Here is a 26,365-nt window from a genome sequence, read left to right as displayed (position 1 = left end):
ACTAACTTTGTATTTAAAAAATCTAACATCATATCCATTTTTATAAATATTTCATCTATCGTAGAATAAAATATTTACCATTTTCCTCCACCACAGAAAAAGTATCTATTATTTTTCTTCTCACATTGTAATATTAATTTTTAATGTCATTTAAAAATATATTTATTCTATTTAATAACATTTTAACTTCTTTTTTCAAGTCGCTTAGTTAGATGATTCAGATAGGTACTAGTACAGTTCTGAACAATTCTTTCTCAATAAAGAGTACCTGCTGAATCAGGAAAAAAATTGGCTGAGACAAAAATATGCCGTGAGTCGTTTTAAACCGATCATATACTTAATTATGTTAGCCAATAAAAATTCTTGACTTTACCTTATTTGATTAGAGGCTGCTTGCTATTGGACATATTGACAGCCAATGAAAAGTCAGGAGAAAGAGGCTAGGGTAGTGGTCAATAATATCTATCCACCCATTCCAAGTCAGTCAATTAAGATCTCTTAAAAAAAAAATCCTCTGTTGTTTTGCTGTCTTTCGGTCAGCTCGAAAACAACAGTGGTAAAATTTACTGATTAAGAGACTAATAATTAAAAGCTCGTTTAGCAAATTACATTTAGAAAGTGGCTTGAAGACAAAGTGTATACAGTTGGAGGATTTTGCACTTTCCTCGTGTATTTCTTTAATAATTGCATGAAAAGAGCAGCTCTCCAAGAAACTGTTTTAAAATGCAAATAAAAAGAAAGAAAGACAAGAATAAAACGCGGGTTGGACAACTCTTGCCAACAGTATCTTAGACCTTTTCTAAATTAGATGTCGAGGTATTAATCAGTGATTGCCCCTGATCCTTTTGATCTGTGACAGTAAGTGGAGACTCAATATATTTGTATTTTCTGGCGAGGAAAACAAAGAGCAGGAAGTTTACAAACATCACGCCAGCGAGGAAAAAGAAGTAGTTTTCTAGTTTTCCCGCGTTCAAGTCCTGCGGGTACCAAGAACCGTCACTGGCCCTTTTTGCTATCGCTGCCAGAGCCCCAGCCACATAGAAGCCTATTCCAATAGTGGCCAGATTTAAACCCATGATCACTCCGCGAAGATAGAGAGGGGACTGGGAGTAAGCAAACGCCAGACCTAGAATGGGGAAAAAAGGCAAAAAGATCATTCTTCCAAGAAATTAGTATGGTTTAGTATGGCAGGTTTACACTCGCCCTATTCCATACAATAATGTATTTGAAGATGAATGATTTTCAAGTCATAATTCCCAGATCTGCGATTTTCTTAAGTTGTGCTGCTTTTTCTTCTCGGAAAGCATGATGTTGACGTTTCAATGTTGTAAATTGCTGATTAACTTTCCGCTGACTATTCACCGAAGCAAAAGTAATGACTGCGCTTTCCCCTCTAAAACCCGTATAAGGCGTGACTCAAGTTTATAGTCATGGACGTTTCAAACAACCCCTTCCGTCACGTAACTGTTATCCAAGGGAACCCTACAAGAACAAAAAAAAAAATGTTGCCCCCCCCCGCCCCTCGCCCACCCTCGGAAACAGCACAATTCACACCACGTGATCGCACACTGCAAAGGATATATTGTCACAGAACTGTTTACATTAATAGTGCTAAAGGTGAGTCAATTATTAACGAGATGCACGTCAATGTTGGGAAAGTGCCGCTGGTCTACTCGTTTCAGTTCATCTTCAGATAACGCATTAAAACACTCGAGAACGAAACTAAAACCTCCTAACACGTTAAAGCTTTGAGGATTATCAAAATTCAGTGATAAGAAATATCATTCCTCTATGACAAGAATCACAACTCCTTTGCTATAAGGTTATTTGGAACAATATCCAGACCAAAATGAAGGACGGAAAAAGCGCCCTGGGAACGAGGTTGCACACTAGACATCCTTTCGCTCAGTCCAACAGCTTACCTGGAATCGAGGTCAACACTTCTCCAGTTCCCTGGAGCACGTACTGAGGGACTTGATAAAAGATATTCATTTGGGAGGCATTAACTGGAGTGTCGAATGGATGCTGTTCAAAATAACCATGTGTGTCGATGTATTTTTTCCTTTCGATCTCCATTAACCCCGCCATGAAAACAGACCCCATGGCAAACAGCATTCCAACACCCATTTTCTTCAGGGGGGTGAAGTCGATGCCGAAGTAACGGAGGGATGGGTAGATAATGCGATCTACAATGGGTATGAGGATTAATAGCATGGTGATCTCGAAGAGGTACAGAGAGGCCGCCGGCATCGTAAAGTGCTGGGACAGCTTGAGTTTCATGAACGAACCTTGAAGGAGGTAGCTTGTTTGGCCCTAAGAGGAAAAGCAAGAGGTTGTAGACGTTACCTAAACTCCTTTCAAAAAGTACCGGCAAGATAGCCGAGGCTATTTTAAGGGTAGGAAAAGTTCCGTTTGTAGGTGTGGCATTGGCAATGCCCTATCGTCGTTGGGTGTCGTTGTTGCTGTTGCTGTTGTTGTTGGTAAGACGGGTATGGCGGCCTGAAAATTACCACTATATATCACCCATAGTATATAAAGCGCATTCGAACCGCCCAAATTACACAATAACATTTTCAAAAGACGGTATCCGAGTCAACCTGCAAAGAATGTTTAACGGCTATCAATGAAATAACTTGAATAGGACCCTTCAGTTTGTCTCCATCTCTAATCGCTTACCTGCCCATAAATCGTCCAGTACAGAATAAATGTCATGAATATTGGAACTATTCTCAACACTGACTTGACATCTTCGACTCGCTGATCCTTGTAAATTCCTCCCAAACTCTCCTTAGCCCGGTCCAGCCAGTGGGACCCAACTCGCGCGCTTCTCTTGCAACGAATCTTCTTTAACCCATCCCATATTATTTTCAAGGTTTCAGATAGGTAGCTTCCTTTATGCGGATGAGTAATGTAGTATTTTCTACCACTTACGAATAAAATGACTGCTAAGAACATTGACAGAGCGGTTATGACATAACCATAGAAGAACGACACCTCTTGCTGCACCGAAACGACTGCGGTGTAAGCTAAGAAAGATCCTAACTGAATAAACCAGTAAAACCAGTCAAAGAAGCGCTGGATAACTATGGGCCCTTCATTTTCGATCTGATCTGCCCCTAGGGGGGATACATTGGCTTTGATTCCACCAGTTCCGACGGAAATAAGAAGTAACGCAATTCCTAAGAATGCCTCTTTACTTCCGGTGCTCAGTCCAAATATGGTACCGTAGTCAAATGTCGCAGCACCCAGAACGATGGCACCGACCACATAAAGCAAAGAGCTTCCATATATAGTGTTATAACGCCCTAGAAAAGTATCCGCAACCCAGCCACCGATCACAGGCGAAAAAAATGAGGTGCCTTAAAGAAAAATATAACTGAGTTAGATTTCAAGGGAATTCTCAGAACTAATTATGTTCTTGAGTTAATGTAAGATTACGCCTGACTCTGGTATCTCTTCAATGTCTATAAAAAATTCAAACAATTGATCTCGTTTTGCCCGTTCAGTGCTGCTTTTACACGAATAACACTTAATGAATGGGCACAAAAGTACTGGGATTAACTTAAAACGCTCCATGTTGGGTGCTTGCCCCTCCCACGTGATCCAAGGAAATGAGTGGGAAAATGAGACACAGCTTGCCCTGACTTGACTTTAGTAAAACAGCTTCATCAATAAAGAAAATATTGTTCACAAATTCATCATTTCTTAAACAGTAAACACTGAGCAATAGTGGTAACTCTTTAACCCAAGATATTTTATCCAGAACTTTCCCCTAGAGCTGCTGTTCCTTCGATTATTGATAACTTAAGAGAATCTGATGTCAGTTATTGTGCAAAACTTTCTATTAGTTGATCTTATGTTTGTTTTGTGTCTTTTTTATTCAACACCTGTTTGGCAGTATGATGAATTGATATGTTGGAGAGAAGTTAGAGGTTAATCACCTAGGGGAGGGGGATTCATGACAGGTTATACACTTTTAGATACTTCCACGTACAAGGGATCACTGAGTGACTTCTCCTAAGCTTGCAACTTAAACACATTGTCAATTTAACAGGCCGGCCTCCACTTATGCTAAATGAGCAATTAACATGAGAAGATCAGTGGCCCCAGGGCAGAAAATGCTATCTGAGCTATAAATTCCTATACAGCAGACAATCATTAACTCAAGCACTAGTACTGAGCAATCCAAGGCATAGAGATTTATCCTGTGGATGGCATTAATCAACCTTTCAAACAGCTAGGGCCTGTTAGCATTATTTATTCATTTATTTATTTTTTTTTTAATTTTTTGCTCTGAGGGAGCCCAATATCTATGAGCCCCATGATTTCTCTTTGGGCTTCCTTGCCACTTTTATTTGTTTTTGTGAAACTGTCTTGTTTTTTATCGTTATTTGCATTTTGTGGTAAAATATTATTTGTATTTTGTGGTAAATTTTGTGGTAAATAAAGATATTATAAGAACCATGCATGCAATGTTTGGAGACCATTTGGTTATGGATTGATGGCTATTTGTTAGTGAGGTTGACAGAAAAGCAAAAAAAAGAATGGAAATGCCAACAGCCAGCAATCACAACATGTTTGTTTACAATAATACTCACTAACATTTCTCAAAAGTATCAGGTAATCATTAAACATGCATGAAATAAGAAATTCATCCACACCTTTATTTGCATATGATTCCCTAGGCATAGGGATACTAAGCTAATTTGCACACAAAAAGAAAATGGACTTCAAACTATGGTAATTAAATCAGAGTTCTAAAATCAAGAAGTGTGTAACATAAAAACTTGTACATAAAAAAAAAGAGGCTTTGGTGACTGATTCCAAAAGATGAGAGGAACTCAAGGAAAAAAAAGAAGAGGATGAATTTCTAAATAAACTGTGTTGCCATGGTACAGTGAGGGGTAATTTTGTGTTATCAACGGAGTTGATATTGTAAATTGATCACTGCAGAGAGTTTGTAGAGTTTTTTTTCAGAGTGAATGAAATGGAGGTAAGACTAAGCAGTCCCTCCTTTTCAGTAAAGTCAGTGGGGCGAGTCAAAAGAAAAACATTAGTGAAAAAAAATTGTCGTTAGTGCACCACAAGGAACTCTTGAAGTGACACAGATGCACTACCGTTTCTCACCTAATTTCCAAGCACCTCACTCGTGGAGTTCCTGTGGTGCATTGGTATCACTTCAAAAGTTTCCCACGGCATGCTAACATCATCTTTTCTTTCATTGATATTTTTCTTTTCCATGAGTGACAAACTTTCCCAAAAAGGAGAGACTGGTTGTAGTCTATTAAAACCAGGGCTCAACAATAACTTTTCAACTTACTAGCCAAGTGGCTAGTGACATCTTAGATGTTACAACAATTTCAGTTTGTGTACTAGCCAAACTGGCTTGTGGAAATCAAAAACCACCAGCCAAACCTGAATTTCTACTAGTTTGTGGTTAGTTGGCTACCATTAGTGTTGAGCCCTAAAAATGTTAGCTTTACTTACTCTCTACAGTGGCCAATTGACAATTATAACACTAAATTATCAAGCAAGAAAACCTACCTCTTTCTGTATAATCCTGACTGTCTTTATTGTTTGCATGTTTCTACCAGGACCCATACATGCTTTCTTCAGGATTCTAATTTACTGTCTATATTTTTCTCCCAAGAGCTAAGGGCTGGCTTTTTACCAGGAAAAAGCTCTTCTTTAAAATAAACCTTACATCTCATTGGTCAACCTCAATGTCAATTTAGTAAGGCATTATTTAATCAAGATCATTACTAACAATTGTAAAAAAATAGTTTCTAGGAAAAAAAAATTAAATTAAACTAATCTACCTTGAAATGCAAGACTGACACTGCTAGGCAATGGAGCTTCAAGCTTCAAGTAGTCTCTGCAGTACAGCACAAGGTTTGCCACAATACCATAAAATGTGAGACGTTCACATAGCTCCGTAAATAAAATGCACACCACCAACAAGATCCTGGTTCTTCTGCCAATGCGCTCAAGTTGAGGGTCCACTACTGCATTACTTTTGCTGGCTTCACCAAGGATTGGTTCCAGCTCTGGATCTTCCTCATTTCCCATGGTTGGCTTGTAAAAAGAAGTTGATTTTAATATAGTAAGAATGTATAAATTAAATCAGATCATTGCAAAAGCTTCTCTCATTAAAGCATAGAATGGTGACTGGCCTATGAATGAATTATTTAAGCAATAGAGAGCACTTTAACCCACACGGAATTAGGGAGAACATAAAATTCATTTGTACATCATGAGCTGGATCCAAGTGATTCGCACATTTCCCTCGTCAGGCTCTCCCAACATGTTCACGCGCACAAAGCTTATCGATATCACATCAACATGTAACTTTGAGAAAAAACAGTTTTTTTACTATTTTCTATTGCTAGGATAACATGAGAGTGCTATTAATTAATCTTCTCGAGAGAAATCTAAATGAATTGGAAATATACTCGCGATTGTATTATTTTAGCAGCTACCAGGAGACATAACTCACAGTAAAGTATGCCCTGTTTCCTCCGGAAGGGAAATTGTCACGTTTACGGTAAATTTAAGGCTTGAGCTTACCTTTGCCGCTACATAATAGATGTTTGATCTTAGACGAAAGTGAATCGTATTATGCAAGGGTACAATTCGAATAGTGTCGAAATAAATGTTACAGTTTGCGATTAAAATAGCAAGTAAAGGTAGATTGCGTGACGAGACCGTCTGTGGACCGTCAGTTTATATGTCACGAGGTGTGTCACGAGATATCTTTTGAACTCCTTTAGCTCCCACTCTCCCTCCTACGTATGATGCACGATCCTCGCAGTAGGATCCTTTTATACATTGTCGGTAAACCTTGACAAGCAGGAAATAGGGAAATTTTCGGAGGTAATAATTTCTAAACGAACAGTTTTATTGAATCAGCGGGCAAAACGAAGAATCGTTTGGTTCGTAACGATCTGAAAGTTGATAAAAAGGGATATCTTACCACAAGTGGCGGTGATGCCAAGGGCAATTTGCCGTTGTAGATACGAGTTCAAACAACGCTGCTCGCGTTAACGTGTCCTTCGTGTACAGTGAAAGAATCGTTTTATGTGACGTCCATACATAGTGTGGTAAAATTAACAAACCGACAGTGGCTAAAGATTGTTGTTCTGTATTCTTATCGACAACGATATCCGTCATCACAGTGGTCACAAAATATTTGTTGCGGACTCATGCACTCACCTGCGCCTCGTGAGTCCCCAACATTTTTGACCATGCACTGTGATGACGAATATCGTTGTCGATGAGAGTACAGACCACTCTAAACCACTGTCACTTTGTCAAATAGGTCGCAAAGAAAATAATTGAAAACTGACGCTCAAAGTCTGGGGAAAGTGAGGTGGGGGGGGGGGGGACACAGGTGGCGGACGGGAGGGGAGGGAAAGTGGAGAAGAGTAGTTTTCATTCTCCGTACTGTGTGCCATACAATTCTTGGAATCTTGGCATCAAATATTTCTCTTTCATTATTCTCATCACTTGGCTGTTTGATATTGTATAAGTATTCTGAGGAGTAATTCTGTCTTTTTCTTTGCTCATTTCTCACAGGACATTTCCTTTACCTGTGGAATTCATGTTTCTCACATCCAAAAGATCAATCTCATCAGTTCTGGTGTGGAAATATTCCAATCATGATCCCTTTCCTAAATTGATAACAATTGTTAAGTGATTTGTGAGGCAAGGAAGGAAATGCATGGATTAAAATGATCTACTGAGGTGAAGTTTATTTTCATTTCTGTTTGGTTATTGCTAGTGTTCCATTTTCTTGAGGAGGTAGGGGAGATTTAGGTAACAGCAAAGCTTCCAGTCCTACACTCCTCTGTCTATGGTATATCCTTATCTAATTCAAGAGTGCTTGTCGCATAAATCTTCTAATTAACTTTTAATAAATAACATTAAAAACTAGGTGGCAGATAACATGAATTGAGAGGATAACTTAAATTCTCTAATTTCCAAGACAGGCAAACACAAAATCAAAATTATTTGTGAATTCAGATGAGTCAACCTTTTGCATCCTGCAAGCTAAATGAGTAAAACTGCCCAGAAACTCAATCATAATATAAATTATAGTATTTAAGAATGATGAAAACATGCCAAAGAGTTGATTGATTTTGCAGTTTTTTTCTTCCTTTGTATTGCAACTCCTTGACACTTTGATTGGTTTATAGCTGGCTGTATCTAGGCCCATGCATCTAGGATCATCAACATTGAATTTGGCAGGTGTTCACAAAAGTTTTTGCACATTCAGTAGCAAATGGACACATCACTCAGCCATGCACAGATGAAACACTAACAGTTAGTTCATGGGTGTCTTGGTCATCTTCAGTATCTTCACTTTCTGGGGATGATTCCTTGTATTTATACGAGGATGCAATGCACAGAAACAACAGGAAATTAAGTGTCATCAAACCAGCCATCATGAAGGAGAAGTACTCCATGTGACCTTGATTGGGATCTTTTGCAGGATACCAATCTTCGTTGACAACAGCAACTAGAAGGTTTGCAACATAGCTTCCTAAGCCAGAGGCTGCTAGAAATAAGGCCATAATCACTCCTTTGAGGTATTCAGGAGCCTGTGAGTATGCAAACTCCAGACCTGGAAAGACAAAAAAAAAAAAATTCATCGTCGATTTCTACAAATTCACCCTCATGGAAAAAACATGGTAATTTCTTACGTAGAGTGGGAGGAGATGCAAGACACAGGTGACCATGGGCAAAAGGAAAATATTTGACTATGAGTACGCACAGCTTACTCCTTTCCAGGCATAAAATAATTAGTTCTCCATGAAAAAAAAAGGGGCTAGGTTGTTATTTTCAAAGGCTTGGCCGCAGTGTCAAAAAAGCAAAGTTAAAGTAATCCTAGTGACTGTGCAATCATGGCAAAGTTGGCCAATGAGAACTCAATGTAAAAACAAGCAAACCACTTGAAGTGAGGAAAATGAGAATAACCAAGTCATGATTATTTTCAGTCTTGTATCTGATTGGTTGAGAGGATAGCAAAAGATTTGTGGACGAATCATCCAGAGCTAAATTATGTAAAACCAATTGAAAGCAATTTCAGATTACTTTTGACACTTAATTGACAACTGTTTAAAAACATAGGTAAAATTCACTTACCAGTGATAACTGCTAACACTTCAGCAGATCCAATCAATAGGAACTGTGGTGTTTGCCAGAAAATACTGAAACACGAGGCACTGTGACTTTCACCAAAAACTGTCTGTACGCAAATGTCCCCATTTTGCCATACTGTCCGTCGTTTTATTTCAGTCAGCCCAGCTATAAGCATACTTGCTACCATTAACATGTAACCCACACCAATGCGTCGTAAGAATGTCAACTTGATCCCACTGCGCTCAGTAAGAGGGTAAATTACATGATCCATGAGAGGAGCAAGCACCAGAATAATAACTATGTCAAACAGTGCTAAAGAGGCTGCTGGTACGGAAAAGCCTTCAAAATTTAGCTTCATGAATGTACCTTGAATGAGAAATGATGTGTTCATCTGAAAGAAAGGGGAAAGAAAAGTTCAAAGCTTGAAAATGCCTTAATTAAATTTTTTCAATAATTACTTTTGACAAGTTTCATTTTGGTTTTTGATCTCTTCTTTGTTTTAAAGCTTGTGATCTGATCACTAGCTGCCTAAAGTGAATCAGAATTATTTTAAGTAACATGCAAGATTCTCAGATTAGCAGATTAATTTACACTCAGGGAAGAAATTTTATTCTAACAGTGCCATGTTAAATCTGATGATGTTTATTGAAAAAAAATAACAATGTAGCATCATCATGATGATGTAGCATGGAATTTTCCTTCCTTTTTAATTTTTTCTAAATTTTATAATATCCCAAAACATTCCTTCATCTATAATTGCTATGATTTCATAGTGGCAAAGCCTCACCTGAGAGTAAACTGCAAAAAAAAAGATGAAAGTAATGAACACTGGAATTAGCCTCAACACAGCCTTGACATCTTCAACCTGAGCATCATCAAACTTTCCTCCAAATCTGATCTTTGCTCCATCCATCCAACCGCCAGTGTTCTGTTTACGGTTTTTAATGGCATTGTGGATTATTTTTGCAGTTTCAGTCAGTTGACTACCACCTGGTGACCTGACCAAGTACTTATTACGACGGGTGATAAATACAATGATTACAACGAACATCGCACCCACTGCAATGGCGTAACCAGAGAAAATGTCTGACTGTTGGACCCCAACCACCACAGTATAAGCTAGGAGAGCTCCAATGTTAATGAACCAATAAAAATAGTTGAAAAAGCTCTGAACAGTTCGTGGACCATCCTGTTTCACCTGATCTGCTCCAAAGGGTGACACGTTGGCTTTGATTCCTCCTGCACCAAATGCTATCAACACAAGGGCAATGATAAAGTACACCACTCTCGCCGAGGTAGCAAATACTGTCTTCAGTGTATCATTAGTAATTGATACTACAGCCAAAAGCAAAGTTCCAACAAAATACAACAAAGAGCTTCCATATATGGTGTTAAACCGACCAAGGTAAGAGTCAGCTAACCACCCACCAAGTAAAGGAGTGAGAAAACATGTTCCTATGAAAACAATGAAAACCACAATTCAGGTAAAGAGCTCTGCTCACAGACAATCCTTCACACTACTCTTGCATCAGTTTGCAAACTCTCCATACTGTTGTTTAAACATTTTGTATCATAATGGCACTTGCAAGGAGAATACGTTTAATAATCAAGAGAATCTTGACCTTGTGATCATTTGCTTTATTCTCATAACGTAAACATTTGATTCAAAGGTGATACCGTTGGGAGAAATTGGATGCGTATCACTCAGGTTTTAAAGGGTTGATGCTGTGCTTCATATCATCACATTTGCATTGTCACATTTCAGTGGGTGTCTTAGTTCTCAGACTGAAAGCTGTTGGATGCTTAAAAATTCTAGTTTGGTAAACTTGTATGTCACATGGCATAACTGAATATGTGAATGTTGTGAACCATGTACCTGACACATGTAAGCAATACAATGCAGAGGTTTACATGGCTGTAACTCCCATAGATCCATAAATATCAAGAATAGCAAGATAAGCATATTTTGAACTGTTCGCTTTTTTGGAGAAAGAAAAATGTGATAGGACTTTTTGATATAATTTTTGTAAAAGGTTCATCAAAAGGGTCCTTTAGGAAAAATAAAATGAATGACAAAATTTTGCAACTGTTGGCGGATTCTTGATATTTGTGGCCAGAGGCTCTTAATGACTGCAATTGTCAACTTGAGGCAGGTCTTTCCAACAAATATGATGCCACAAAGGGCACTAAGAGTCCTGTATAACTAGCTAAGGAGAGCCCTAAAACAATCTAGGGGAACAAAAAAAAAAAAGGATTTCCACACTTTGGATCACTGATTTCGAAAATTTGCCATCTCCAAAGGTAATCTAGGTATCCAGTAATCAATGAATTTTAAAAAGTAAAGCAAATGTATTAAATAAATTCATCAACCCTGCTAGGTCTCATCCCAAAAGTGATGATGCCTTCTCAGATTTCCCTGCAATCCAGTGAGGTCAAGGAACTGTGACCTGAAAACTACCGGTACCCACATTACTCTTTGGGGTTGTTGTGTGTGCTTTTACACTTTTTTCCAACAACCTTTCTCAAAACAGCTGTAATTAAAACGATAATTTAAAATGTAGTTTTTTTTCTCCCAGGATCATGGAACCCATCTTCTAATGCAAAAGGTAATCTGTAAATCCTGACTTTGAGATCACAGAATTAAAGAGGTACTTGGGCACAGATCTTGGTACATAAAAGACTCCCACTTTTAGATTTCATTATAAGTACAAATGGGAATTTTGGGATAACACTACGAACAAACCTTGGAACAAAAGAGTGATTGTTGATGGCCAAGTAGACCCAAGCTTTAACACATTGCTGCAAAATAATACTAGATTGGCAGATGCTCCATAGAAAGTCAGGCGCTCACATAACTCTGTTACAAGAATACACAATGCATTCAACATCCTTTGTTGTCTACTCAAGGCACTACTAAGATCAGAGGAATTGGTACCAGTGCTTGTCTCCCCACCAGGTGAGTAAGGTTGGGTGACTAGTTTCTTTGGAATTAATGGAGAAGTTTCATTTCCTTTCATAGCTGCTGACATACTGCAGGATTTCTAGGCAAAAACAAAAAAAAAAGGAAAAAGGCAATGAGAATATACTGAAGTGCCACATTCAAATGGCACTCGTGACCCACCTTCCTTTGCTTCTTTTTACATCAACTTGATTGGTGCCTGAGAGTCTTAACCATTTTAAACCTTAACATCAGTATCTGTACTCTCCATACTGTTCTCTTAACATTTCTTATAGTGCTGATAAGGAGAATTTGTGGAAAAATCATAAGCTTTTGTAGTTGATGACCTCTCCTATATTCTCACGACCTTCATGTTTAATTCAGCAAGTGAGATTGTGAGGAGAAATTAGATGCTGGTCACCCTTAGGTCTTGAAGTGTAAATAAAGGAACAGACTCTATGGTTTGCTTGCTTTCATATAAACTCTTTTTTTTTTTTTTTTTTTTCATCGCTGCAATTAGTTTTTCATGCAAGAATTCATCCCTAAAGGACAACTTCCTTATTCTTATTTACCCTTTAACTTCCTTGAGTGACCATTAGCAAGAAAGTAACGACTACAAATTTGGCGATTATGTGTTGATCTTATACCAAAATTCAAGAAAGTAACACCGTAGGAATGGTATGCCAGACGTAAGCTAGTTGAATTTTACTACTGAATTTTGGAAAGGTTAACTGGCGTTGTAAACAGCCATAAAAAGCAGCCTTAAAATGCCAGAGAGAGTATGCTTTTGACAAATATAGAGCGGCCACCGAGGCGTTTATGCCAGAGGTTGATTAAAGGTTGGGAGGTCTTTGAGGAATTAGCGAGGTGTAACTCTAGAATCAATAAGGTGTAAATAATTGACTCTTCATTCTGTCTAGATTCACTTTGATCAAAGTTTAAGACTTCTTGATTCGAATACAAGCCATCAGAATTATGAATAGATAAATTTTTCTGGACCTGTGTCATGATATTTTGTATGCTCATCGTTTAAGAAAGTGCATTTTCTGTCGCCATCTCAGAGACTCGAACTGAGAACAACAGGTAACTATGTCTTGTGGCTCCCCTTTCTTAAGTCGAGAACTGTGTATCGATGGGGAAAAAACTGGACTTGATAACCAATAACTAATGAAATACCGTCCATTTTCGCCTGGGATGCACTTGGTCACAGTAAGCGGAATGATCCATCTTTGGACAGCCGCGGCGTTGACTGTTTTTTTTTTTTTTTTTTTTTTTTTTCATCTTGACAGCCGCTTTTTTGAGTTGTCACGCAACGTTCTCGCTCCCGCAAGAGGGACCGTATAGAGGCGTTGCGTGATATCCCAAGAAAACGTGACTACCACTACATTCGTTCTGACGAAGGGCTAGCGCTCGAAACACCAGCTGTAAAATCTCATAATGGTGCTGAATTTGAAGAATTAACTCAGCTGATAAAACGAAATTCTACTTCATTGCCAGTTTGGTAACGGTTAAGAACGGGGGCTTTAGCAAAATGAAATCTCGGGTCGGCGCTTCACTGCCGGCTAAATTTGTTGTGGACAGTGTTGTCACACTCTTACAAAGGTTCGCCTTCTTCTTTAGCATTGTTCAGATTTTGAGTAATAAACTTTCATTTTCATGTGAAAATTCGACTGAAACCAAAGAGCGAAAAAAAAAAAAAACTTAAACACGCTTCGTGACCATATTTTAAGCCTGACGAGCTTCATGAAAATCAACCTAAAAGCCCGAATGATAAACCTCGAATTCAACTCGAATCAGAAGGTGCTATTGGAGTAAGTGAGTAAGTAATTCTATTTAATCACATATCGCATATGAGCTATAGCTCGTTTAAATGCAAATGTGGAAATTTACCAGTCCCCCCACAGGAGAGGACATCCATCACACAGTGATCTCGTGCGTGGAAAATTAACATCTTCTACCCCTAACCCTCCAGGAGACGGGACCTTCACTTTATTCGGCCTTCTCCGTGAAGACGAGAAAGTCTATCCATTTTAAGACCATGAGTATTGGTCCGGCCGGGACTCGAACTCTCCCGTACAGGAGTCTGGCGCTTAACCAATTGAGCTATTAATCGTGAGGCGGTTGAAATCAACTCGAATAAGATGGTGCAATTGGAGTCTCGAAATCGACTCGAATTAGAAGATGCTATCGTACACTCAAACCCAACTCGAATTAGACGGTGCAGTTGAAAACGGTTGAAGCCCCATCTTACTAAGATTGAACAAAAGTGTTTGATATTTTGAGGGAACTAAAGAAGAGACGGAGCCAATAAAATCTTTTGAGTGCAAACATTTTTTTATGGTTAAAAATTTGAACAAAATGCGCGTGGTCGGAAACCGCTGAACACGAAATTATTTTACCAATTGATAAAGGAAAGCTAGAAATTTAGTACACTGCTCTCTTTACAGACTTTGAATACTTACCGAGAAATAAAGGGTGCAATCAGTGAAAGTTTTACAGAAAATCGCTAGAAGGCCCAACTCGGAGTCAAACTCTTAACACACAGCGAACCGGACTTATATCTTCGATCATCAACAACCGACTAATATCAAGTAAACATCAAAATTAATAAACCGACAAAATTCAAGGACAGAGGGTAACACATCATGTGAGGTTCACGAATTTTGACATCATGCTACAAATAATTTGAGAAGGTCGTGGTCTAGGAGGAAATTCGTTAGTGGTGAGGCACATGATGTGGTAGGTGACATCTATGATGTTTCCGGAAAGTTGAGGAAAGCTTTGACTTTGGACTGAGAGAGGATCAGCCCACTCGATCGGTGAGTACACTGTATTTAGGAACAAAGCAAGCAGGGGAAACTCGCGCCTCTTGTCACGAGATCAGTACCTTTATATTTGTTTTCTCCGCCATTATGCCAATATTAGGGAAAACCGCCTCAACCATTTGCCTCACTAAAAGATCCAAACTTTGACTTCTAAAGCGACGAATTTTTGAGTGCATGAAAAAACTGCACGAATTATTCGAAACTGGAAGCCAACGTACTAGAATGAAATAATAGTGGAATAATTAATCCTTATTCGGAGTTAAATTTCTCTCTGGATCGAAGAAAGGGGTTAAGCAGTTTTCAAGATCAAGATCCCGTGACGAAGAGATCACGCTTCCCATTAGGGAAAAAAAAAAACGGTCTTACGTAAAGAAGAGCCAAACGAAATTTACGACGAACAAATATTACTTACAGCCTTGTACATTCGCTAGAAGATAGTATTTTGAGCGTTTAATTGTATGAGTACTCATTGATAATTTGCACTGATTGACCTAATTCATTAATAGATCATGTGAATTTCACATGATACTGGTATGTGGACCCTCACGCTTAGGGAAATTTTACTGTGAATTTTTCTTGGTTGTATTTTCTTATGATAGTCGATGTTTGTTCATTGGACCAAGAGTTAAAATTGTTAAGGTGAGTGATTCAAATTTGGGTGTGAGGCTTTACTCGCACAGTCGTCAGTCGTCGGTATTTGACTGCAATATTTTCAAAGTAGCTTGCCGTAGGGTCAGATAAATTATGTCCGCATGATTTTTGGCATAATGCTCTAGCCAAAGCATCGAGTATAATTCCGGCATAACGATTAAACTTCTTAAAAAATTCCTTTTCTTGCTTGCACTTTGGGAATTTGATACAGTTTAGGGTTGCCGGTACTCCACTCCACGCTGGCGTCCAGATTTCGAACAAAGAAGTCGCCGTCAAACCAAAATTTATCATACATCAAGCTATAAGTTAGATTTCCATTTATTTCTGCAGGTACCAGCCTTGATACAAAAATCGCCCGGAATCATATTTTTGAAAGCTGTCTTTCGGTTCGTTTCCTTGCTTCTCAGCACATTTTCCGGTTTTCTGGCCGTGGGTTTTTTTGTTTTTGTTTTTTGTTTTTTTGCCTTAGGCAACTTTGCCCATTATTGTGTCGTCCTTCTCAACGCTCCAGTGAGCGATGTAGATGAAAAAGTGTATGCAATGCGTTACTTTTCCCGGGAAACCTTGATTCATTGTCATTGACGCCAGGAGTTCCCATAGTCCTGTTGGTTTGCGGATTCAGGAAGCGAGATAATCGTCTGGCGCGGCGCGAGTTGTTGACGAGCCTTTTTAAGCCAAAATCTCCTATTTGATCTTTTGGAGGAATACATCCACTTTGACCGATTTTCGTCAAATTTCCCTAATAAAGACGAACGAAAGCGTGTCGGGGGAATATTTTAATATTTGAAATGTTTGTCCCGTGGCGTCCACTTACACAATAGGCCTCGCCTTTGTGACGTCATAAAAATTTAAGAATAAAAGGAATTATCAATCCTTTTGAGATTTTAGTTTAGTTAGTTATTAAAACAGCTGAAGACTTCTAAGCATTTGCAAGTTTTCAGTTAGATATGGTTTTCCGTCTAGTGGTCAAGCAAGGTTAAATTTCTAAGCTTTTGCGTGACAAGATTAAAATGGCGGCCGAGAATGCTGTCACGTAGGTTAAAATTGTGACTTGTCCGCTTTCAATATGGCGGTAAAAGCGGCAGAAATCAGCAGATTTTGACTGACTTAAAAGTTAGGCCGTTTATTTTTCCTTTCACTATAGTTAAATATAATTTGATATATTCTGAATGTGTAGAAGTATTTTTTGTACGTATTTGTCGCTGTTCTTTAGCATATAATTTGAGACCGGTTTTCGAAAATGCCAAATTCGTTGTACGTCGTAGTTTGAAGCCTTTGAAAGATTCGTAGGGCCACTTTAATCCTTCTTCAACAGCCCTGACTAAACGCTCTCAAACGCGTGATGACTTTCCTTTGGGATGCGATTATAAGGGTCGGTTTTAAGGTGGCTCGTACCGGTTTTCGTCTTTTTGATGGTTTGTAACTTTGAAAGAATACAACAGAAAGACTGACCAAGGCCAGTTGAACACTTTTACGGGGTTGAATTATATAATCATTGGTTATTCAAAAATAGGTGTCATTTCGTCACTAGCAGTTTCCATGGCAACGTTTCATAGGCTTATTCAGACGCCTTTTTTAGCTTGTGGCTTAAATAATTCGAAAACTAACCCGGTGACCCCATGATTTTTTTCAGTGATTGCTTTTGGCACTTGAAAAGGAAAGTGCACAAAGATTTTTAAAAAATTCTACAGAGCGAAGTTTCAGAAAATCTAGAAAAAAGGCAGATTTCAGACATCGCAAATTTCCTTCCGTAGAAATTTCTAGTTTTTTTTTTTTCTGAGGATTCCTTTCGACGTTGTTATGATATTGGAACAATAAAAAGAAGGGGTCACCAGACTTGTTTTCATGCAATAGCTTTCGTGAGTTGAGCAATTTCCACGCGCGTCCTCGCGCATTTTAAATCTGGATTCTATCAGATCGACATTTGCTCATGGTATGTTATAGCTACCGCTGACAACTGCGTGTGCTCGCGCGCACGCCTACGATCTAATGTTTACAGACGTTTACTGCTAAGAAAATCATTAAACAGCTGTCAAAGACAGCCTCCCGGGCTCATCTTAAAAATCCTACACACGACTTCTGGCTATATCATATCATTTTCCTTTAAGTTTCAAAGTCTTCTTCCCCTTCAGGTAGATTATCCTTCACTCGAGTTCTTTTTTCACCGTCGCAAGACTTCATATCGGTTGAATATTTCTTTTAAATGCGAAATGAAGCAACCTTTACTTCTCCGAAAATCGTCTTCTTTATCTTAGTTTCTATCTCCTGCATTTACAGTGGCCGCTCAACACATCAAATACAAGCTCTTAGGTAAACTTCTCACGTAAGCAGAAAAGATTCCTCGCGCCGCCATCTTTGTTTTAAATTTTCGTCTGTTAATCTCGAGCTTCTTGCGCACGTTTCTCCCGCGCGTGACGCAAGAGTTATCTGTTCCCCGCGCGAGGAAACTAGTACTAGCCACCTTAAGGTGTCATTTCCTCATCTGCATGTCAGTTGAGGCTGAGTGTTGCAAATCTGCGAACCAGTGAGCCATGCGAGCCACAGTCAAAATGTTAAGAATTTTTATTTTTTGCGAATCCTGAGCGATTTGAATTGATAAAATTCTCTCTAAATAACAAAAATATGAAACGAAGAAAAATATTCGTCCAACTCAGAACGGCCAGTACTATGACGCAAGACTTGGCACGACGTACAGATGTTCACAGCATTTTTCATATTTGACGCACCAGCAATAGTTCTGCCAACCGAAGCAGGACTAGGATTTCTTCTGGGTATATTTCAATTTTAAGCACTTTTGTAGCTAATTTTAAACTTAATTTTCCAGGGAAAGAGAGAGTACCCTGCGAGGGAGGTTGTACCGTTTACACTCGTCCCCAGGATCATCTCTGCTTTCAAGATGGCGAGCGGACGGTTTATAACGATAGTAGTTTAGTGATAGTCGGGCGCGAAAATGATCGACGACCTCCCAGACCTTAGACCAATCAAAGAAAAAAAATGCTCGCAAAAATGGCTCGCATAGCTGACACGGTGGCTCGCATGGCTCGCTGGTTCGCATGGCTCGCTGGCTCACATGGCTCGCTGGCTCGCAGACTTGGCAGACCCCTTGAGGTTTGGCAAAGCCGGATGAGATTGTGTTACAAAAGGCAAAATATTTTCTTCTGTGAGCGCGCTATTTTCTTTGTTTTAAAGTATACTTTCTCTCCTGCAAAAATAACTCTAGAGATACGTTTCTCAAAACCTTCATCTAAGTTTCCTCTGTTCTCGAATTGTATCTTGAAACTCTGCACGTTTTTACTAAACGTGGAGCGAGACAATTTCGTTCTTAAGAGGCGTGGGGCATCTCCTTTTACAAATCCCGTATTTACACTTGGTGGAAAAAAGTTCGTGTATTGGAAGGTCTCTGTCTCTTTAATATGCATTTGCATACCAAGGGTCAATTCCCTGTTAAATAACTTGCGTCTATGAATATTCTTTCTGACTTTGATATTATTCATCCCGCGATCGGCTGTGAGTGTAACTGTTGCCATTTGTGTCGAGTTTCTTAGGCAGATGGTAGATTCAAATTGTTCTTAATAACGTTAGATGCCTCCTAAGAACGAATTCGTCACGGAGAAGGAACAGGAGTCGCGCAGGCCCATCAAACTTTTTAACTTTCGAAGGGACGATGACAGACAGCGAATCTCCATTACAATCCACGTATATTCACGCTTTCTCGCCGTCACCAAAGAAGTTCACTCGCACGTTTCAGGATGCGAATGACTCACTTTTTGTTTCACGACCATGATGCAGCGTAGTCAGAGTGCGCACATCGCCTGTCTCCATTCAAAGCCAGATACACTTCTTCGAAAATCTCCCGTACGAAACATCGCTCTGAATCTCTGTGAGACTGTTTGAATATTCATCTCATTTTTTCTCTTTGACTCTTGACTTGATTTCTTGGTTGAATGGTTTTAAACATGGTGTGACAGTGAAAACTGGCAAACCCTAACCGAAGCCGATATCAAGAAAACCAATCAGAATATCGAAAAAAGCCTGTCAAAATTTTGTTGATCGATGCCCTTTGAATAACACTGTGCAGTCATTTTTCTAGTGCTGCAGCATCCGATACCCGAAGAACCCTAGTACACTCGGTCCTTTCCACCTCATCGGGTCTTGGTGCTTCCTAAAAGGAAAACTCGGTTAAGTTATTTTTATCTTAAACTGCATTTATTAAGCTTTTTTTCTGATATATAGTCTGCTAGGATTTTAGTGAAACTGGCGCGCGTAAGCCGACACCAGCGAAGTTGGGGGGTAAACCTTAAATGTTGTGTTCATTTTTGGTAAGTTTAGCGGTTGATGGCACGGTATGAAAGGGGCCGGGGGGGGGGGTGATCGAGGGGCTTGTCAAGCATGTTTTAAGGGGTAATGCTCAAAAGCATAATGCTACTAAACATTTTCTAGTAAAATTAATCTGACATAAGGCCCTGCGGGAAAGCCCTCATTATTGGAGCTACGGTATGCAGAAGCGCGTCTTTGCCGCAAGAAAATTTTGAGGCCTCGAGCAAAGCGATCTGGCGAGAGGCCAGAGATGGGTCTATTTTGACTGGTGGAGGCCTGAAAAGGACCGAAAATTTTTCAACCATTTTCATTTAAGAAAAGATGAAAACATGCTTAAACGCTCTGTTCGACTGTAAGAAAAACCAAGTCGATCGGATCTATGTTTTTTTTTTTTAATGCCCTCTTCAAACTACAAACGAAGACGCTCGCGCTTGCTGAATCGCTTTGTTCGATGGTAGGAGAAACAAAATGGATGGTTTTTTCACTCTGTAGAAATGCCCACCTCAAACTACAAAGTGAAGGAGGGGGATCAGTCGTCGTCAACAGGGTATAGATCAATATCCAAATAAACTCCCAATGAACTCCCAATTACGGGGGGTCTTAAGAATGCGACAAAGCCTTACGGGAGACCGCGGATCACGGGTAAATTTCTCGTGACACATCCGAAATCCTCCAACTCCAACCCCCAATCTTCGGTCTTCATTTTATAGACACCTGGTCTGGAGGGCTCAAGCCCTGGTCTCCCTGTTAGACGATATATCCACAGGACACCAGTTTATTCTCACTACCTTGCTTTATTTTGCTCAGAGGTTCTCAGACCACTGCAGAATGTCAGCAATTGAAGAAGGCGGTGAACGCGCACCGTTAATTTCAAAGGAAAAAGAAGGCAAGGACTCTTCAACTTATGGGAAGACAAGTACCAATTCTTCGGCTTCCCGGTCGTATGGAGCTTTAAGTCGTCGGCAAAGGATCCTGAATGCAATATGTATTCTTATGACTGAGTTATGTGAGCGCCTGACCTTCTATGGGGCATCTGCGAATCTAGTATTATTTTCCCAGAGTGTGTTAAAGCTTGGGTCACCTTGGCCATCATTAATCACTCTTTTGTTCCAAGGTAGGTCAAATGTTGTCTTGAGGTTATGAAAGGTACTCGGCTTTAAAATGGGTCTCGGTGCGACGGGATACAGCTAAACATAAAAGGATGACAGAAAAAAAGCCTTCGCTGATGTAAAAATTTCTAACACACACTCCCAAGCACACACGCACGCAGCCCAACTACAGTCTGCAAGAAAGTGCAAGAGAGAGGCATTGAGACTCAAAACTCGGAGTGTTGAGTAAATAGAACTATGATTTTTTTACTGGTTTTACTTTTATAGGGACATGCTACGTTACACCTTTGCTTGGGGGTTGGCTGTCGGATACCTACTTGGGTCAGTTCAACACTATTTACGGATGCTGTTTGTGGTATTTGGTTGGGGTCATCCTTCTGGCTGCAGTATCAATTACTGATGATATGCTGACCACAGCATTTGATACATCGGCGAGATTGGTGTATTTTGCCATTGCCCTTGTGTTGATAGCACTTTGCGCGGGAGGAATCAAAGCCAATGTAGCAGCATTTGGAGCAGATCAGCTGAATCAGGATGGTCCAAGAGCTGTTCAGACCTTCTATAACTGGTATTATTGGTTTATAAACACGGGATCCTTATTAGCGATAACAGTGGTAGTTGGAGTTCAGCAAATAGACATTTTCTCTGGTTATGCCATCAATGCTGTTTCAATTATCTTTGGTCTGGTTGCATTGTTAGCCCGTCGTAACAAGTACTTGGTCAAGCCACCGGTTGGTAGTCAACTGACTGAAATTGCAAAAATAACTGGTAATGCTATTCAAAATCGGAAACAGAACAATGGGGGCTGGATGGACGGAGCGAAGAGCACGTTTGGCGGAAAGTTCAGTCATGAAAAGGTTGAAGATGTTAAAGCAGTCTTGAGAGTTCTTCCGGTGTTCGTTACTTTCATCCTTTTCTTTACCGTTTACTTCCAGGTAAAGATTTTAGAGTAGCATCAGCCAATACTTTTCTAGAGTGAATAAGTATAGAAAAAAAATCTTTCAGGGTGGTAAGAGTTCCACGCCCAACGTTTTGGAGTTTTTCTAACCCTTTCATATGATCGTTGTTATCTACGGACAATAACTTAGAAGCTGATTGCACGACTAAAGCGTTTAATCCATGTCTTTTCTTTCTTCTTTTAGATCAGCACATCGTGCCTTGTTCAAGGTGCATACATGAACCTAAAATTGCTAGACTTTACCATACCACCAACGTCGTCAATGGTTGTTACCGTTGTCTTCGTTCTTGTGCTGACTCCTCTCCTAGAACATGCTGCCTATCCCTACTTAGAACGCATTGGCATTAAGCTTACCCCCTTACGGCGCATTGGTGCGGGCTTTCTGTCATCAGCAGTATCTATGCTTACAGCTGGTCTAGTTGAAATAAAACGACGAGAAGTATGGCTAGCTGGTGACATCTGCAAACAGGAAGTTTTAGGGGAAACTCGCAACGCCTCATGTCTCAGTGTTTTCTGGCAATCACCTCAATTCATGTTGATTGGAACTGGTGAAGTGCTGGCAACTATTGCGGGTATGAGATTTTACAAAACTTGTGCTAAGTTGTTAAATTGACCAAATCTCGTGATTTGAAATCACAAGTATGATTTCAGTACAAAATTGCAAGACACAAAGTGTAATTATCACTTTATTATTTTGAAATTGCAAAATTCAGTCGCTCAGATACATGATTTTTTAGTCTGTACGAATGTTTTGATGATCCAGTAGTGACCTGGTTTTTAGGAAGTTGCAAAAGTTGTTTTTCATTTTCCTGCAATTTGATTGGTTGTTTCATTTTAGTAAAGCTTCCTCATTGGCCGAAAAAAAGAAACAATTTCGAACAAGTGATGGTGGGAAGAAATAATCGCGAATAAATCGCACCGATAAGAAACAACCGGATTACAGGGATCACTAAAGATTTCAAAATGGATGTAATAAATGCAGTAAATGGGTGAAGTGAAGGAAACAAAAATCTTAAAGCAGAGACCAAATTATAGCAGAATGCCTTAAAATATTATTTACTACATTTACTATTATTTGCATATATTTACTATATTTCGGCTTGTCAAGCAAGCCTTCAGACAGAGTTTACATTAGATGGAGCAGGGGCGCTGCGTTTTCCAGGAATATACATGTAACACCAAAAATATACGTCAATGCAATGTGATAGACAGTGTTGTATAATCAAAGATGAAGAAAACCTCTAAAATGATAAAAAGGAAGGGAGTCAAACATATAACTCAAGGGTGTAGCAAGGGGGGAAGTAGAGGTGCCCGTGACTATATTATCAAGTTAAACACGGCATGGAAGTTGACGAGACAATCTGGTGAGTACCCCCCTTTGAAAAATCCTGACTACGTCCCTCTACATTTGTTCGTAGAGTAGAAGTCGTTAGAAAATATGAAGCATTTTGTAATATATGGTACTTGCTCTTCATGCTACGTCAGGGTTCATTGAGTCTTATTAAGTCTTATTATTATCACTTTTTCGAGCACTGTAAATCTGAGAATTTGGCTTCTAGCCCGCTGAATAGCACCAATGAAAAGTGGGAATCAAACAATCGTACGAAAAAAGCACCCTGTTAAAATTTTGCGGCCATTGCTGTGGTCGCGCGAAGCTTGTTTCTGCCCGCGAACATAAAAGTTATTATTTTGATATCAATCATTCTACTCCCTCCCCCCTCGGAGTAACCTCTACAGAATTTGCAACCTTCACCTTGTGGTATAAATTGTAATCTTTTGAAATGCGCAGTTAACCTTTAAACTTGTTTACTCTTTTTGAAGGACTTGAGTTTGCATACTCACAGGCTCCTGAGTACCTGAAAGGAGTGATCATGGGTGTGTTCCTCGCAGCCACCGGCTTTGGGGCTTTCCTTGCAAACCTTCTAGTTGGTGTTGTGAACGATGATTGGTACCCTGAGAAGGATCCCAATCAAGGTCACATGGAGTACTACTTCTTCCTGCTGTCTGGTCTGATGATGCTAAATTTTCTGCTGTTCCTCTATATTGCGTCTTCATACAAATACAAAGGATCGGCCGAGCAAGGCGAAGAGTATGAGAAGGAACAGGATGTGCTTCAATTAAGTGTTAGTACTCAGTCTGTGCGAAGCTGATCTGCACGTTTACTTGTGAAAGAGTTACAATGCGAATTTATGGCAAAATGTCAACCGGATTGGCAGACTTGTATTGCTTTTCTCTAGTCAGAATGGCTGATTACGTATTATGTGTATTTGAAAGTAATCAACTTTCGTTTAAGGTACAATTTGAGATAAGGGTGGGGCCCAAGGGTACCAGTTTCCCCCCCTCATCCCCCTCCGTCATCATTTTTTACTCGTCTGGTACGAAAATCCTTGCAAGGGCAGGATCGCATAATTACATTCAACTAAAATATTTATTCAAAATGTACTCGTCTTAAAATATTTCTCAGCTTAGTCAGGCTTTATTTTAATAAAGAACGCAGTTTAACTGCATGTATGCTTGTTTGTATTGTATTTATTTTCGATCATTAGACAGGCTAGCCCAGTTCAGCTTAAGCTGGCTTACATGGGGGCCTTTATAAACGATAACCGTGAGGCCAGACCACAACACCGGGTACTACGTTCATGTTCCTTAGGAGAAGAGCGTGGCCCTTCTAACCAGCTTTAAAGGCCCATTTTCAACCGAGATGCCTTGCGCGCCCAGATCATTGTTCCTATATGAAAAATACGCTATTTTCCTCGAAGTTGCGGAATCGCTTTGATATCTTCTTCCATCTTACTAATTAGGGCTTTCAAAGTTCCATCTTGAATCATGTGCGAACAACAAACTATCGTAGTATCCATATCAGTAAATAGTTTTTAATTCTTACATGTATGGCGGTGAAAAACGTCGTTTGAAAAGTTGATGCTGCCGAAGAAGCGGTCTAGAGGAAGGCCGAGTCTGCCCGGCTCGGCAAAGGTTATTCGACTTCGAGAGTCTGTGTATGATTTATGGAGGGCAAGGAAAACAACAATGGGTTTCGGTAACACTACAGACAGTGCTTTTGCAGAAATGTTATTGCATTGTTCCTACGATGGAACTAGAGACTCCGCGGAGATTTTTTCGAGGCGAGAATAATTATTTGACTGATTTTTACTTGAGATCCTGAGATATGTATGTAAGCGATCTCATTTGTACAAGTCATTATTCCATAATTGAAATGCGTAAAGTAAATCCGTTTTGGCCAATATTGGTTATTTATTTCTATTTTATTTAGTGTTGAAGCCGAAAAATTCCCTTCAACATCAAGAAAGCTTTGTACAAGTTTTATTCGTGACTTTCACGTGACGTCACAGGCATATCCAATTACAGTGTCCGCCATTAGTGTGCCCCTCAGCAGCTAGGAAATGTATGTAAAGTAATGCCATTTCGGTAGTGTTTGTTAATTTTCTCGTTGAAAAGCGCTTTTATAGACCTGTAAATGTCAGTACCAGTATTTTCGAAATATGCTGCATCACTGGAGGGTAATATAAAGAATCGTTTATGATTTTTCAGTCTCAAATATTTAGCTGCAAATTTGTTTACTGTGTTCTTCACCAAATCTTTGTTTTTCTTTTTACTAGTTTGTGAATGACTATCAGAGTTCGCCATTTAACAATAGCGCGATTCCAAAACAAAAACAAACGACTGCAAAGGATCTCGGATGAAAATGGGCCTTTAAGAAGATGCAGGAAACGAAGCCTACGGTTTATCCGAGAGGACTAGAATGTCTAACAATTTGCAGATGTTATAGCAAAGGCAGCATGTTCCCATCTGTTATTTTAAGACCCTTAGCGTTGGTCTTGTCAGGAGCTTGAACCCCCGACCTCTCATGTCCCTTTATTGTAGCTATGTCCTCTGACGTAGTGCGATATAGAGGTCAATCATTTCTTGCGATCTATCGACTGACGTAAACGCAAGTTGGAACTCCGTTCCGTTCTAGTTGTGTCTTCGAGAGCTACAGTACTCATTCAAGAGGGTCGGGATAAATGGAAAATTTGACTTGTATTTTCTCGTAACGACAGATGAAAAAAACTTCTGACTCAGAAAGACTTTCTATCCGCATGATAATTGCGAACCGTGAAGATCATTGGCCTCTCGCGCACACACTTATTTCCCTTGAAGTTCTATCGTTTCTTCGTTAAAGCCGCGAGATCGCATTAATAGGGAATTTTAGCATCGCGTTTACGGCAAACGGCTGCTAGCGGTTTGAGGTTTCCCGTTTGCTGTCGTCACCAAAATTGAATTTAGCATGGCGTTGACGTCTTTTGGCTGGAAATGCCCACCTTTTAAGAGCCTTTTTATCTTCTTCAAGGTATTTTAAGATGAGGTCATTCATCCTTTCTCTACAAGCTCGCCCTGAGAGCACGACGGATTTTTTGTCTTCCGAAAA

General features: G+C 39.6%; 3 protein-coding genes and 1 long non-coding RNA gene across 9 annotated transcripts; 2 read left to right on the top strand and 2 right to left on the bottom strand.

The window, feature by feature from the left end:
• Positions 1–639: 639 nt before the first annotated feature.
• Positions 640–7,327, bottom strand: LOC111331685 (solute carrier family 15 member 4). 2 transcript variants are annotated; one of them, XM_088753300.1, is made up of 5 exons: positions 6,974–7,327; positions 5,820–6,075; positions 2,677–3,359; positions 1,923–2,313; positions 640–1,126 (listed from the first exon to the last, which is right to left on the bottom strand). In XM_088753300.1, the coding sequence occupies exons 2-5, from the start codon at positions 6,067–6,069 to the stop codon at positions 789–791; spliced, it is 1,662 nt and encodes a 553-aa protein (XP_088609426.1). In that variant the 5' UTR covers positions 6,070–6,075; positions 6,974–7,327; the 3' UTR covers positions 640–788. The 2 variants fall into 2 exon arrangements, with proteins under 2 accessions (XP_088609426.1, XP_022792580.1); XM_022936845.2 differs by lacking the exon at positions 6,974–7,327 and adding an exon at positions 6,568–6,726.
• Positions 6,736–7,748, top strand: LOC111331687 (uncharacterized). Its single transcript, XR_002694947.2, has 2 exons — positions 6,736–6,873; positions 7,576–7,748. It is a non-coding gene; the product is annotated as an uncharacterized LOC111331687 (long non-coding RNA).
• Positions 7,749–7,890: 142 nt separating this feature from the next.
• Positions 7,891–14,695, bottom strand: LOC111331683 (solute carrier family 15 member 4-like). 2 transcript variants are annotated; one of them, XM_022936843.2, is made up of 5 exons: positions 14,542–14,695; positions 11,885–12,182; positions 9,929–10,596; positions 9,145–9,532; positions 7,891–8,623 (listed from the first exon to the last, which is right to left on the bottom strand). In XM_022936843.2, exons 2-5 carry the CDS (start codon positions 12,168–12,170, stop codon positions 8,295–8,297), a joined length of 1,671 nt encoding a protein of 556 aa, XP_022792578.1. In that variant the 5' UTR covers positions 12,171–12,182; positions 14,542–14,695; the 3' UTR covers positions 7,891–8,294. The 2 variants fall into 2 exon arrangements, with proteins under 2 accessions (XP_022792578.1, XP_022792577.2); XM_022936842.2 differs by lacking the exon at positions 14,542–14,695 and adding an exon at positions 13,256–13,493.
• On the top strand, positions 11,960–24,446 carry LOC111331682 (solute carrier family 15 member 4). Of its 4 annotated transcripts, XM_088753298.1 has the most exons (6): positions 14,732–14,898; positions 15,504–15,543; positions 20,682–20,986; positions 21,249–21,916; positions 22,124–22,511; positions 23,761–24,446. In XM_088753298.1, exons 3-6 carry the CDS (start codon positions 20,701–20,703, stop codon positions 24,087–24,089), a joined length of 1,671 nt encoding a protein of 556 aa, XP_088609424.1. In that variant the 5' UTR covers positions 14,732–14,898; positions 15,504–15,543; positions 20,682–20,700; the 3' UTR covers positions 24,090–24,446. The 4 variants fall into 4 exon arrangements, with proteins under 4 accessions (XP_022792575.1, XP_088609424.1, XP_022792576.1 ...); XM_022936840.2 differs by lacking the exons at positions 14,732–14,898; positions 15,504–15,543 and adding an exon at positions 11,960–12,097 and having other exon boundaries at positions 20,680–20,986; XM_022936841.2 differs by lacking the exon at positions 15,504–15,543 and having other exon boundaries at positions 20,680–20,986.
• The last annotated feature ends 1,919 nt before the right edge of the window (positions 24,447–26,365 follow it).

Source organism: Stylophora pistillata, chromosome 3 (assembly GCF_964205215.1).
Source record: "Stylophora pistillata chromosome 3, jaStyPist1.2, whole genome shotgun sequence".
Lineage (NCBI taxonomy): Eukaryota > Metazoa > Cnidaria > Anthozoa > Scleractinia > Pocilloporidae > Stylophora > Stylophora pistillata.
This window is presented reverse-complemented; position numbering and strand designations above follow the sequence as displayed.

Coding starts and splice junctions, on each gene's coding strand:
- LOC111331682 (XM_022936838.2), top strand. CDS start 15,427: ATGATACTGGTATGTGGACCCTCACGCTTAGGGAAATTTTACTGTGAA. Junction 20,987..21,248: donor AATCACTCTTTTGTTCCAAG/GTAGGTCAAATG, acceptor TTACTTTTATAG/GGACATGCTACGTTACACCT. Junction 21,917..22,123: donor TCTTTACCGTTTACTTCCAG/GTAAAGATTTTA, acceptor TTCTTCTTTTAG/ATCAGCACATCGTGCCTTGT.
- LOC111331685 (XM_088753300.1), bottom strand. CDS start 6,069: ATGGGAAATGAGGAAGATCCAGAGCTGGAACCAATCCTTGGTGAAGCC. Junction 3,360..5,819: donor TGTCAGTCTTGCATTTCAAG/GTAGATTAGTTT, acceptor TTTTTCTTTAAG/GCACCTCATTTTTTTCGCCT. Junction 1,127..1,922: donor AGTGTTGACCTCGATTCCAG/GTAAGCTGTTGG, acceptor TCCCCATTCTAG/GTCTGGCGTTTGCTTACTCC.
- LOC111331683 (XM_022936842.2), bottom strand. CDS start 13,360: ATGAAAAAAAAAAAAAAAAAAAAAAAAAACAGTCAACGCCGCGGCTGT. Junction 9,533..9,928: donor TTTTTGCAGTTTACTCTCAG/GTGAGGCTTTGC, acceptor CCTTTCTTTCAG/ATGAACACATCATTTCTCAT. Junction 8,624..9,144: donor AGTGTTAGCAGTTATCACTG/GTAAGTGAATTT, acceptor TTGTCTTTCCAG/GTCTGGAGTTTGCATACTCA.